Here is a 15,250-nt window from a genome sequence, read left to right as displayed (position 1 = left end):
GAAATAATTAATGATAAACATAATCAGATTGGAGAAAAATGAAGTTTTTTTTTTCCTCCATAGACCTTGCTTTATATTAGAGACCAAACCAATTTTTTGTTTTTGTTTTGTAGAGGCCGAAGCCTACACTGAATCAGAAGTGAGTCCAAGTTTTATTGTGAGGAATTTCAATTCCACACTTGAAGGTTGGATTTATTTATTCTTTTTATTTCCTTTTCAATAAGAAAAGTGACTTTTGTTATTAAAAATTTATGTTTGTGTAACTTATTTGAATAAAATTTTAAGAGAAAATAGAAAAAATAATCTTCCTAAGAATAAGTTTAAAGGCAACAACTTTTTTTTTGGACTAAACTCTATTTTAGTCCTTGATGAAAATTTCTAAGCACAAATTAGCCTCTTGTTGTTACTATTTAAGAAGATAAACAAATTTATCCCTTCATATGAAAATATATTTAAATGGTAGAAAATGGTAATTTTAAAACTTTTTTTCTTTTGACCGTTAACATAATTTAATTGATTAGAATTGAAGACCTAATACATAATTTTTTGGGCATTTAATACATAGATTCATCATTACAAAGTAATATTCGTTTTTTTTTTGACGGGGCACGGGCCAGGAGCCCGACCCACACCGAAACCAACCGACCCACTAAACAATAATCTCTGATTCTAAACTAATATCTAAGGTCCTGAGACAACTCCCTAAACCACTACGCCTTGCTTGTACTTGATGCCATACATGTTTGGGTTTTTGGAAGAGCTAAAGTCTAGTTTGGGTAAACAGCTAAAACCAAAAATTACATGAGATTGGATTCTGTTGTACTATCTTATCTCTTCTGTTCACTTTTCATTTTAGGGTTAATGGGTTATCTTGTTTCTTTGTTTCAATCATAGTGGTAAAAACGGAACCAAATTAGTTGGTTCGATCGAAAAATTGATGAATTAGACTATAAATCGGTTCGATTTACTTTTTAGACCGTGTAAAATAAAAATCAATATAAACTAGTCAAATTTGGTAGGAACCGACAGAAACGGTCCAACCAGTTTGGTTGCCACTATATGGTGCTTCATACCTGCGCATCTCCACCTGTCAACCTATTAGCATGTGTTATTTTGGAGAAATCCAAAATGTTAAAACCAAAGTTCGAAAGCTGCAATTTGGTTTTAAAAATTACATTAAACATTAATACTACGGTAATTTACATAAATAAATTGTTTGCCCCTCAAATTTACGTAATTACATTGTTTTAAATATGAAGACGCAAATACATTGTTTCATATATTTATAGAAACCGCTACTGCCAGTAGCGGTTTCCCAAAACACATAATCCGCTATAGCCAGCAGCGGATTACATGTGAATGGTAGGGGTGAGCACGGGTTGGTTTGGTTCGGGTTTATTGTAAAATTAAAACCGAATCGATCAAAATGTAATTGATTCGGTTTGGTTCGGATTTGCATTTTTTTGTACATGTACCCGAACCAAACCAAACCGATTAAGAACGGATTTGTTCGGTTCGGATAATTGGGTACCCGATGACTTTGAAATTCATAAAAAAAAAAACCAAATTTTTATCTTAAAAATTCAACAAGTACAATAAACATGTAACATCAATAAAAATAATCCAAACATGTTAAACACCAAATACATTAAAAACTAAACTCATTAAAATCTATAATGAATAATCATTGTCTAATGAAAAAGTCATATATATTTTTTTAGTTTTTTTTATGTAATTAATATATGATCGGGTTCGCGGGTTGGTTCGGGTTCCGCACCCCCAAAACCGATACCCGAACCAATCACTAACAAAATCCATCGGTTTGGTTCGGGTTAGACTCGATTACCCGTTGGTTTCAGAACCAATTTAATTGGTTCGGTTCGAGTTCGGACGGGTAATCGGGTACCTGCTACCCGTGATGATTGGCCATAAACTGCTACTGGCAGTAACGGTTTATGTGTATTGGGATATGTGCGTAAACCGTTAGTTTACGTTGAGTATGAAAACAAATAGTAAAACAAATATTTATCTAAAAAAATAATTACAAAATAAATAATTAATGGTATATACTATTAAATAATTTATTTTTAGTAAAAAATTCACTAAAGTATACATTTTTTCTTTAAAAATTACTTCATTTTTTATCCATATAAATCATATGATTGCAAAAAATATATACTCAACGTAAACCGCTGCTGCCTCCAGCAGTTTACGCACGTGTCCCAATACACATAAACCGCGATTGGCAGTAGCGGTTTATAACCAAGCATCAACAAACAAAAACCGCGACAGCCTCTAGCGGTTTATGTGCTTCCCCATTCACATGTAATCCGCCGCTGGTTATAGCGGATTATGTGTTTCTATAGATATATGAAACAATGTATTTGCGTCTTCATATTTAAAATAATGCAATTGTGTAAATTTGAGAGACAAATAATTTATTTATGTAAATTGTCCTTAATACTACTACTTTTTATAAGTCAAAAACTCAAAAAAATTACTTTTAAAACTTCCCAAAGGGTCCTAAGTCAATTCTAAGCCTCTATTTTGGTATGGAAAGGAGGCCATAGGCCCAGGAAAGAAAAAAAAGTATAACACAACAAAAACTGGATTTTCATTGGGATTAACATTGTTTGGATTGGGGTTGGGTTTCCCGGCCTTTACCCTTGACCAAAGGAAAAGTTCATCCCAAAATCCCTTAAAATCATATTGAAAAGGTAATTCTCAAAAAAGCCCAACTAAGGAAAAAAACAGATTGAGAAAGACCAGACAAGGAAAATGGACATTGATAAAGATAACCTTAAGTCAACCCCAACAAAAAAAAAAAAGATAAGTCAACTAAGTTAGATTGATCTAGTAGTTAACTCACTAGTTTGCTTAAATAAGTGACAGAAATTCAAATCCCGTCTTCTATATACAACAATCCATTAGCCAGCGACAAACCCTTAAATGGAGCTCCAATTCCTGACGGATTTATCTTTGACTTGCCAAGCTAGAAAATACCGTGAAAAACTAAAAAAAAAAAAATTTCAAATAACCTTAAGCCATTGCTATGTATACAACAATCTATTAGCCAGCGACAAATCCTTAATGGAGTTCCGATTCTCGACTGATTAGTCTTTGACCTGGTAAATTAGGAGATATTGTGAAAACTAAAGAAAAAAAAAAAGATAACCTTAACTAAAGAAAAAAAAAAAGATAACCTTAAGTCACTATAGAGAATCAAATTACATTATTTGATACAACAAAACCAATGACTCATTTCAATATTACAAATTGTTCACAAGTCGTTACAAGGAAATAACTCAGAAATCAAAAGCAAGCCATAATAATCTCACTGCTTAGTGAGCATTTTATATTATATATATTTCTCTCTCTCCCTTCCCTACTAAAAATGTACAAGAATGTTTATTGCTTGGTGTACTTTGCAAGAACTTCAAAGTAATCAGGGAATGTTTTCCGGGTGCAACCAGGATCATTGATGGTTACCGGAACATCGCCACACGCAGCAAGAGAAAATGCCATGGCCATTCTGTGGTCATCGTACGTGTCGATCGCCGTGATGTTCAATTTCTCGGGTGGCGTTATCACACAGTAATCAGGACCTTCTTCAACTGTTGCTCCTAGCTGAAATACCAACGACAGGACAATGAGATAAGAACTTCCCAATTGAGTGTTATATTTGCTTGAATTTTATATTGTCAATCAAATGTGTGTAAACTTTATTGACATTAACAGTGCATATAGATCAAATCCTTCTTTTACTAGGAATTTCAATGTTTGAACTTCTACTTTTATAGCTTGGTTTGGTTTCAAAATCATTTAGTTTCTCAATGAATTGTTAACTCATTTGGGGGGCATTCATTTTGTTAAAAAGAAGCAGCAAGACACTACTCACCTTCCTAAGTTCTGTGCAAATTGCTATCATTCTCTCTGTCTCCTTAACTCTCCAACTAGCCACTGAAAAGTAGAAGAAACATAAAGAATAAATCAGTGCCTGAGATGCAAACAAGTTTGCTTGAATGATATAGCAGAAGATATAGCTCAAATGGATTATATAGCCAATGAGACAATGACTCGCGCTACCCCTTTTCGGATAAAACTACATACTTGCAATTTGTTAAAAAGATTTTAAATTAAACAAATAAACAAGGAAGGGTATCTCCACACAAATATTATTTCTAATTATACCGAAGACATCACAACAAGAACTATGTGAGTTACAAAGGGGATACAATAATTAAGAACCACGGATAAAGTTCTCAGAAAAACAAGTAAAACTTAGAAGACCATGGTTTTAAGGACATAGTGGCTAATCGAATTCCGATGTAATTAACCACAACAAAAGAACTTTTTAAACAAACTACTAGAGCACAGACAAAGGAATAAACCATACCATCTCTTATGGCAGTGGGGCCATTAGCAAATAGCGCAACAACAGCAAGAGTCATGGCAACATCTGGCATCTTGTTCATATTGACATCAACGCCTTGCAAGACTTTTCGGCCTGAAGGATCTCGTGGTGGGCCAGTAACGGTGACACTGTTCTCTGTCCATGTAACTTTAGCTCCCATCTTTTCGAGAACTTCAGCAAATTTTACATCTCCCTTTAATAAAGATGGATCAAGTTAAGAGAAGCTCAGGGCATTTTTAAGCGAAACGCAAAATGGCTCCACTGAAAAAGATAATCTGATCAGGATTCATGTCATAGAGTTCATTGGATTCACATACCTGTAAACTACTTGTGCCGCAGCCTACAACTGTGATAGTCCCACCGGTAACAGCTGCACCTGCAAGGAAGTAGCTGGCACTAGAAGCATCGCCTTCAACAAAAGCATTCCCAGGAGACCTGGTAGGAAACTTCCAATTATAGTCACAATAATTTATTCTGAAATCTTTACAACTCAATAATAGAAACTTACTTGTACTTTTGACCTCCGTGGACCAAGAACCTATCCCAGTTACCGCTGTGCTCCACATGGACTCCAAAGCGCTCCATCAGTTTCAAAGTCATATCAACGTAGGGAACAGAAATCAGTTTATCGATAATCTCAATTTCAACATCACCAAGGGCCAAAGGAGCTGCCATGAGCAATGCAGTCAAGTATTGACTGCTAATTGATCCAGACAACTTCACCTGCAAATAAGATAAATAAAAGCATTTGAAAAGGATCAAATAAACACCGGTTACAATATTTTTCTTCAGAGAAGTTATAATTAAAATACCATATCTATGTAAAGTTATCGAGAGTTTGTAAGTAACTTTAGAAAATTAAGCAATCCCATTTCGAAGGACAGTCCATGACTCAGTTCTCAATTTGACCGAAAAATTATAAAAGTGATGGATAAAGTTTGATAAGAAAAATCCTCATCCAACATTCCTCTCACTATTTAATTCAAGAATCAATCAGTGGCTTGTAATTGTCATTCTAAGATAGAAGAAAGATCATTCAATTAGAGTTTGTCTGCCTCAACCAACTGTGAAGTTTGTTTAGCCAGAAGAAATTTTAACAATATAAATACAAATTGACGTCACAGGCCACTCCCTCACTAATTCTCAGTTAAAATTATCATGAAATAATAGTAGCAACTCTACTGTAAACTGTTTCAACAATAACAGAGAATTTTAACGCCGATGCCAGAAGGTATAATGAGTAAGGATAGACACATGCATTACACAACTGGCACATAATCTAATAAAATCCTAAGGCAAAACCTTACCTTTCCCCCAGGAAGTCCTCCCTTCCCAACTACACGAACAGGTGGACAGTTTGTGCCAAGGGAACAATCAACATCTGCACCAAGCTGCTTGAGACCAGCCACCAAATCTCCAATAGGCCTCTCTCTCATTCGGGGCACCCCATCAAGTACATAGCTGAAAAAAACACAAATTGGTTCATTAGCAACTCAGACCAGTGATCATGACAGAAGAAAGTAGAGGTTAAGGTTGATCATCAGGGGTGCTCCTCAAAATTTGTTTGCTCAACCTTCGCATGCTCGTATAAATATTAAATGTAACTAAAAAGGCACCTTTAAGTTTTGAAAGAAGGGGTTTGACTAATCTAAAAAGAATTGTCTAGATTATAATAGTATAAAGAAAGAGTGCATGCTCTATTGTTACTTATACTATAAGTAATTCAAAGATTGTGAGGACTTATAATATGACAGACCTTGTGTTTCCACCTGCAGCAGTCACAGCTGCTGTCAAAGGACGCATTGCAGTACCAGCATTTCCAAGGAATAAAGTAACTTCCTCTTTAGACTCTCGACCAGTGGGAAACAACCCCCCACAGCCTTCCACGATTGCTTGTTTGGCATTTTTGTCATCTTCCACTCGTAGTCCAAGGGTCCTTAATGCACCGAGCATGTAATGAACATCCTCGCTATTCAACAAGTTGTCCACAACAGTTGTTCCCTGAATAAAAATAGCAGAAATAATGTCAACAAGACAACCATTAACGAATCAAAAGTTGTAAGAGCAATAAAATGAAACTGATAAATGAAACTGATCTTGAAACACCCGCTAACTTCATATGTTTTTTTTATTTTATTTCTAAGAATACTTTAATCAAACTTGGATAACCATCGACCATGTAGATATTCTTACATGCCAAATTTCAAAAAAGTCCAAAACATGAATAAGTATATAATCCTGTTTCCTCTAAAGTATCTAGCAAATAACAATTGGATCACATAGTCAAATTACAATCAGCATTCTAATCATTAGCTACTTCATTAAAATATCAATCTTCTTCATGTCTTCATAGAAAAGGTACTTCATTTTCACAAGAATAATGACAATATTCAATATCATCAACAAATCAACTCTAGCTCCTAATCACAACTAATCACATTTCAGTCCACATTCCACATTTCTTATCATTGGGCATATTAATTTCATGTCCATTTATGCTGAATCAAGCGCTTCAATTTCCTTAAAACCATAAAATTCAAAATCAACAACATAAGCTCCAGCTTCCAATTACAGAACCAAAAAGCTCTCTTTTTTTCCCCTCAAAAATGAAATTAAATGAAATCTTCACCTCAGAGAGAGCAGCAAGAAGCAAAATTCGATTGGACAGAGACTTCGAGCCAGGCAATGTGATGGTTCCGGAGATTTCTTTGATAGGTTCCAGAACGATCTCCGGCGCCGTCGAAGGCTTCTCTGTAGCGGCAACAGATGCAGAAACCCTAACCACATTATTATTGCACCTACCCACCTCAAAATTTCCCAAAAAGACACCATTTTTGTGATTCAAGCTCACAGATTTTGAGGTGCCCCAAAGTTGTGACTTCAATGAAACTGAGTTTGCTGATTTGGGTATGTGGGAATTGTGAGTATGGCGAAGAAGAATCTGTGTGTTTTGAGGACCATTGTGGATTCTGGTCACTTGGGCCATCTCAAAATTTTGTTAAGATTCAAACTTTATTAGATGCTCAGCAATAATCCTCAATCTCTTTTGTAAATGTGTTTTCTGAGTGTGGGTGAAACAAGTTATTTTGTGTTTTGCTTTTGGGGGTTTGGTGAAATGAGTGGTTGGTGGATTGACTCTAAATTATACAAGTGACTTAAATTATTTCAGACATGCCAACCAAGATGCACATTTCTCACACGAAAAAAGGAAATTGAGAGTGATTCGAGAAGTGCACCTACCAACAAAAATGGGTTTATGTAGGTCCTTGGTTATTACCTATTACAATTAGTAGTTAGGGACTTAGGGTGGTAAATTGAGGAGAACATATTAGATAGCATTATAACATTAACGAATTTTAATACTAGGAGTGTTAGGAGACCAACAAGTTTTGTGATTTATAGTCATCAATTAATTATTATTAGTGTTTTTAATAGTGTGAGATTTTATCTAATGATGTAGAATTACTCATTTCTCTTTTACTGGTTAAGTGTTCACCAAATTTTAATAAAAATACTGGCCCTCTATCTTTAGTAAATATTCATATTTCATATACATATTTATCTTAAACCAAATCTAATACTATATAATTTAGGTCTACACACATTAAACTAAACATAATATAGAAACTTAATTTAGTTTCAATTTTTCAATTTCTATCTCTCCTTCAACTGTAATCTTAATGTTTGTTTTAAAAATAATTATCATCATTCATTTTAAATTTTTAATATATAAAATATTTAAAAATTACAAAAAAGAATAAAAAAAACTTTATGACTATATACGAATGTTTTCAATTCAATATTAAATATGCTCTAAGCTCTAAAGTCTAAAGTATTTTACCATTTATATATTAGAAAGGTGCACACGAATCTATTCGAAGAAGGGGTTGGTGAGAAGGGAAAGGTTGGTGGAATGGACTAGAGAGAAACAGAAAGCAAGGCAGCCAAACACTATCTCTATCTCACCAAACCAGTGGAATATTTACTGTTTAAGCTTTGGAATATTCTTTAAAATTATACAAAAAAATTATTGTCTAAAAAGGTCTCTTTTCTCAGGATGAAAGCGAAAATATTTCCAAGGAGTTATATTAAAATGGTTAATTAATTTAAAATTATAATCAAAGCAATTTCCCCAAAACTAAATTATAATTCGATCATCTAAATTACGGATTATTTTTTTTTTCTGTTTTTCTCTTAAAAGGAAAAGCAACACAAGAAAAAGACTTAATTCTCATGTTATAAAAGAGTGCCAATATATGCTAGATTCTGAAATGTTCTTCTATCAAATTATGGATTTGTTTTCTTTTTTCCCTATAGCAGCACAACTACAGGATGGTATTTATGTAAGTTATGCTCCTTTACTTAGTATAGAGTGGTGTAGATATTATGCGTTGAAATACCAAATCAGATGAACCACCATGAATGTTATTCAATGAGAATCATTGATTTTGACCGTGTGGCAAATGCATAACTCAACTGTTCAAAGTGTTATTACAAGTTCATACTTCCATCTCCTGCTTTGATCTAAGAAACTCAAATGAGAATCACAAGCATCTGTAACCTAATATATTCCTTATTCAAGTGAAGGAATGCCCTTTAAACATGCCTCATGCAAATTCCCCTCTCAATGTAAACATCAACTCAAACCAAGGCAAAAACAAAAATTAAGAAACTAATACATCTTAGATAAGTGATTTTGCTGCAGCAATAACAGCTTCCTTTGTAATGCCAAACTCTTTGTATATTTTTCCTGCTGGGGCACTAGCTCCGAATCGATCAATGCCTATTGCTTTTCCTTTGCTTCCAATGATTCTCTCCCACCCAAATGTTGATCCTGCCTCAATGCTAACTCTAGCTGAAACAGCAGCAGGGAGAACACTCTCCTTGTATGCTTCCGATTGCTCGTTGAAAAGTTCCCATGAAACGAACGAAACGACTCTAACAGCCTTACCTTCCTTTCTGAGATCATCAGCAGCCTTGGCGGCAATCTCCAATTCGGAACCAGTTCCAATCAAAATGACATCAGGCTTATTGCCTGTTGAGTTGTCTGAGATGGTGTATCCACCCTTCCCGACTCCTTCAATAGAAGTTCCAGGAAGATTGGGCAACTTTTGCCTAGAAAGGGCGAGGATAGAGGGTCTCTTCCTGTTAAGCACGGCAACTTTGTATGATCCGGCAGTTTCATTACCATCAGCAGGACGAAGCATCAAAACATTAGGCATTGCCCGGAAGCTTGCCAGGTGCTCAATAGGTTGGTGGGTCGGCCCATCCTCTCCGAGTCCTATTGAATCATGGGTCATCACATAAATAACACCAGCCTGAGACAGGGCAGAAAGCCTTATGGCAGCTCTCATGTAGTCGGTGAAAACAAAGAAAGTTGCACAGTAAGGAATCAGGCCAGGGCTGTGTAGAGCAATGCCGTTGCTGATTGCTCCCATGCCATGTTCTCTGACGCCAAATCTAATATTACGCTCAGCAGGAGTGTCCTTTTGGAAGTTCCCAAACATTTTCATCAAGGTCATGTTGGAGGATGCAAGATCCGCACTACCACCAAGCAGACCGGGAAGAACCTTTGCAAGGGCATTAAGGTTGTGCTGAGAGAGATTTCTGGTGGCATCACCTGGGGTCTCGGGGGTGTATGTCTGAAATCAAATTGGAAGGGTGACAAGCATCAATGTTATGGACATCAACAGCCAAATTCCATTACTTCGATATTTGAATAATAGTTTTAAGATCATAAACACAAGTGTCCATTAAAATTTAATAACAAAATATCATATTTAAAACCAAGATACTCATAGACATCAGAAGTAGTTTAGAATTAACTCACTGGAAGTGCTTTCTCCCATCCAGCAGGAAATTCTCCATTGATAATACACTTCAGTTCTGCAGCTTCCTCCTTGTATTTCTTCTCATATTCGGCAAACTTTTTATTCCACTCGGCTTCAAGTGCAGCACCCTCAGGGATGTGACGACTCCAGTGCCTGGTAACACAGGCAAACGATTCTTGTTCAGTACCATATAAAATCAACTGTTAAAAAGGAAAGAGAGAAATATTTAAACCCTATTATCCATACTTTTTGACATCCTCGGGCACATGGAAAGGCTCATGTGCCCATCCAAGGTTCTGCCTTGTAGCCTCAACTTCTTTGGCACCCAATGCACTTCCGTGCACACTGTAGGAGTTAGCCTTGTTAGGAGAACCATAACCAATTGTGGTCGTGACCTGTGGAATAGGTAAAACCGGACAAAGACTAATCAATAAAACTGTTAAAAACCACTTGCACACATACAAAGTACACAGACATTAATTTCACATTTACCAACTTCAGCATGTTAGGAAATTATTTAAAATAATCAAATCAATATTTTTTTGTAAAGAGAGAAACCTCAATATCAGTTGACTGTAAGGCAGATTTTGCTTGTTATTATAATTATATACTAGAAATCTAGGTCCAATGTTAGCCATATTAAACCAACCTTGATTAGTGTGGGTCTGTCTTTCACAGCCTTTGCCTCCTTGATGGCAGCACGAATTTCATCATAACCATTGTTTCCATTCTTTACCCAAATAACATGCCATCCAAGTCCCTCAAATCGTCTATCAACACTCTCGGTGAATGCAATTTCAGTGTTACCATCAATAGAAATGTGATTGTCATCATAGAATGCTATTAGCTTCCCTAATCCCCAGTGGCCAGCAAGTGAGCATGCTTCATTTGCAATTCCCTCCATCTGACAACCATCACCCAATATAGCATACCTTCATGAAATAACAAATGCCATTAACGAAATGCCACAGCCACACAATCTCATAATTTTTAGAAGTGGAAGAGGTGAGGATTAAGGGTATTTTACGTGTAATGATCAACAATCTCATTGTCAGGCTTATTAAATCTCGCAGCCAAGTGCTTCTCTGCGAGGGCCAAACCCACAGCATTGGCAATACCCTGACCAAGAGGACCTGGACAAAATACAAGAATAGATAGGTAAATTAAACATACTGAAAAGCCAAATTAGAGTCAGCTAGTATATAAACTCAAATTATGTCTAACCTGTTGTAACTTCAATTCCAGGTGTCTCGAAATTCTCAGGGTGTCCCGGGGTCCTGCTTTCCCACTGGCGGAATTGCTTCAAATCCTCCTCCTAAAAATTAAACCCCATGAAAGCTCACCGTTAATATCCAACCAGAATTAAGCCAAACAATAGGCCAGCCTTGTATTAAACAAAACAAAAAGAAAGAAGATTGCTTGTTCAACAATGAGTCTAAATGAATTTCCACGGACACCAAGCTAAACAACACACCAGGAAAGAAACAGACACACATAAATAATTAAACTAAAAAAACAATCATAAACAACAAATATCAACTAAGAAGTTTCTCACTAGGTGGGGTCACCAAAGGGGATTGAAAAGTAGTAGTCTTCTCTATCCCAAACTAAATTCCCTCTCAATGAAGCTGTCACTATTATTCTCAGTCTACCTCTAACAAAAATGACACAAAACTCCAAAAAGACCACCTTCAATTGTGACACTCCCTACATGATTGTATCACCTTACTTCATCTTCCACAGTAACATACTCAAATCATAGTAACAGAACTGAAAAGTATGCAAACCAAAACCTTGCACGCAGATCCATTCAACACAGATCATAAATTTAAAAAAGAAAAAATCATTCAGATCAAAAGCACCAGACAAAAGGGTGAAAACTCAGATAGAGATTCCAATAACGAAAAGTTAAAAAGTAAGATAAAATACACAAAGCAACAAACTTTGCAACAGATCCAAACAAACCAACATGAAAATTTCAAACCTTTCAACAAAACACAAACACACAACGATGACACTAACCTTGACGCTATCATAGCCAGCAAGGTGAAGCAACGCATACTGAAGCATGCAACCATGTCCAGCGGAGAGAACAAAGCGATCACGGTTGAACCATTTCGGATTCTTCGGGTTGTACCTCATAACCTCGTCATAGAGCACGTGACCCATCGGGGCGCAACCCATGGGAAGACCCGGGTGACCCGAATTCGCTTTCTCAACGGCATCGATTGCGAGGAACCGGATCGTGTTGACCGACTTCTCAACGATGGCGGGGTCGGCGGCTGTGCGGTCGACGGTATCGACGGCGGAGGAGGAGGAAGCGGAGACAATTGCATGTAAACTTTTACCTTAAAATTTTATTTAATATGAAAGTTTAATGAAACTTTTAGATTATAAAAATTTAACCAAAAATTTAATAAAATTTTATTTAACGGTTTTTAACTATTATTTTTAAATTTTTAGTTCAATAAAACGAAAAAAAAAAAACATATTTCACTACTAAAAATTTAAATATTGACTAAACGGTATAACATACTAAAATTATATTGATACGCAAAAATAATTATTTAACAAAATTAATCAAACATTAATTAGGAGCTAACTCGGTAACCCTTTAATTTGTTCATGTATGTTCTTTATCATTAAACCACCAAATTTTTCATTCTCTTTTCTCTTCTCCCTCTACCTCCACCATCATATATATCTTTTTCTTTTCTTTCATGTTTCTAACTTTTTGTTGGTATCGAATTAGTTTCAACCTATTATAATTAGTTTTGTCGCATCCATATTTTATTATAATTAAAAATGCCAAAATGATCATCTATACTAACGAGTGATTATGCTTATATTTTATTGAAATGTATTAATTGATATGGATCTTGTTCATATCTTAACTCAAAATGAAGCCAGATTCATTAAGAATAAAAGTTTATTAAAAATCCAATTTTATTTATTATCCATTAATAAAAAAAAAATGACTATTTAAAAAATAATTTATCTATTTTATTATACTTTTTAAATATATTTAAGTCTTAATTTAATAAAATTTTACTTAAAATTCTTGCTAACTCACGTTCGAACTCAAAAACAATTTAATTTCAAGTAACCTTTCAAACAGGTCTTATTAATAATACCACAAGTAAGAAATGTTAATATTTTTAATTTTGAAATACATTGAATGTAATGGCAATATATTAAAATCATCAATTTTTAAATTTAATTCTTCTAATCATATCATGGAGTTGGTGTCAATTTGGACGTTTGTGTTTGGTGCATGTTGGGGTTTGGGGGAGAAAAGCCATATAAAAAATGATTGTTGATAATATACTATTTGAACAAATATTTTTAAAAAATGCCATATAAATATATTTTCTATAAGTAATATCACTTATATTGTTATTATGAGTGGATATATGTGTGTGATTTATATGGTGGAATAGTTAAATTTGACCACGGAAACTAGGCTTAGATGCTGCTCAATTATTTTGTCTTAATACCAAAAATACCCTTCAGATGCATCATTATTATCGTCACCAATACATGCGTATTAACCTATTCCTATTCCTGTCACCAAAAAAAAAAAAACCTATTCCTATTCCTATTCTTCTATTCATTTCTCTATTTTTACAAGGTTACAACGATGTTTAAGGAAGCTTGCACGTGGCAACTGCCATTGTTGTTGGTAAAGAAGGTTGGTCAATATCAGGAATGTAAGTATTTACTTTGAATTTAAGATTTGTTATTTGTTGACATCATAAAACTTTGTTGGTTGGTCGTTGAAATACAAGTGTATATGTCATTCAAAAAATTCAATGTTTTCATATTGAAATTATAAGGATTATTTTTGGGTGAAAGTAGCTTGTCAAATCCAGTGAAAGGTGTTACTACAAAAATTATAAGGATATAACTTTCCTTATCGTTGCAAAGAAAAAAATTTAGATAACTACTGAAGTATATACTATCATATTAATTACAATATTTTACTCTATAAATTATTGTTTACAAGTCATGTAGACATAAATATTTAATTAAACAATAATGTTTCAATGTATATCATCAATTAATCAATGAGTAAATGGTTAAATTAGTCCCTAAAAAATCACTCGTTTTTTAAATTGGTCTCCAGAAGATTTTTTAAATTTAATTCGTCCTTTAAAGATTTTAAAATAATCATATTAGTACTTCCATTACTTTTTTTGTTGCGACACCCAACACACATCTGGGAGTCTTAATTGACTATTAACATGATTAGTTTATGAAATTAGATCAAATCAATCCCGAATTGAGGGATTTCAATGTCTCAAGTTCTTCTCTCAATTAGGTATTGATTTGATCTAATTTCATAAATTTATTATGTTAATAGTCAATTAAGACTCTTAAGTATGTGTTGGAGTATCACTTAACGTGTTACATTAGCAAATTTTAGCATCATCAACAAAAAAAGTGACAAAAGAACTAACATGATTAATTTAAAATTTTTAAAAGACAAATTTAATTAAAAAAATATTTCAAGAACCAATTTAAAGAACGAGTGATCTTTCAAAGACTAATTTGATCATTTACTCATTAATCAATTAGTACATACTTAATACACATAATTAATGTAGAACAAATTATTTATGCTGCTTCTACATTAAAATAATCTTTGCCCCACATCGATTAGATATGGCCTATGAGAATCACAAGGGTCAGTACAACTACCTTTCAATTTAGTACAAAGTTATTAGTGTATTGATTCGTTGCATGGGTGTGTATTTGAGTGGAAAAAATATTAATAATATATGAGCTCATATTAAGAATAGAATACAGTGTAATAATGTATTATATATTGGTTTCTAGCTATTAAATAATTAAATTCTTGCAGCCTCCTTATAAGAATAGCAATGGAATTTTGTGGGTTGGTATTTTTCTGTTCTCACTTCCATTCTCACGTATCTTTATTTATTAGTTTTTGTGAAAAAAAATATTTATATAGGTATTAATCTAATTTTTTTTATATAACAAT

The 15,250-nt window shown here is 34.2% G+C and overlaps 2 protein-coding genes across 2 annotated transcripts; both read right to left on the bottom strand.

Annotated features, from left to right (window-relative positions):
• On the bottom strand, nucleotides 3,192-7,641 carry LOC107625945 (3-phosphoshikimate 1-carboxyvinyltransferase 2). Its single transcript, XM_016328690.2, has 8 exons — nucleotides 7,044-7,641; nucleotides 6,171-6,415; nucleotides 5,722-5,875; nucleotides 4,923-5,137; nucleotides 4,732-4,849; nucleotides 4,397-4,607; nucleotides 3,899-3,960; nucleotides 3,192-3,627 (listed from the first exon to the last, which is right to left on the bottom strand). The coding sequence occupies exons 1-8, from the start codon at nucleotides 7,398-7,400 to the stop codon at nucleotides 3,409-3,411; spliced, it is 1,581 nt and encodes a 526-aa protein (XP_016184176.1). The 5' UTR covers nucleotides 7,401-7,641; the 3' UTR covers nucleotides 3,192-3,408.
• LOC107625942 (transketolase, chloroplastic) lies at nucleotides 8,819-12,573 on the bottom strand (the record flags this gene model as incomplete). Its single annotated transcript, XM_016328688.1, is given in 7 exon segments — nucleotides 8,819-10,056; nucleotides 10,245-10,398; nucleotides 10,492-10,640; nucleotides 10,895-11,177; nucleotides 11,273-11,378; nucleotides 11,470-11,560; nucleotides 12,268-12,573. Coding segments are annotated over 7 exon segments (2,049 nt in total), but the record flags the coding sequence as incomplete, so codon positions are not given.

This window comes from Arachis ipaensis, chromosome B02 (genome assembly GCF_000816755.2).
Source record: "Arachis ipaensis cultivar K30076 chromosome B02, Araip1.1, whole genome shotgun sequence".
NCBI lineage: Eukaryota > Viridiplantae > Streptophyta > Magnoliopsida > Fabales > Fabaceae > Arachis > Arachis ipaensis.
Note: the sequence above shows the minus strand (reverse complement) of the source record. Positions and strands in the feature narration are given on the sequence as shown.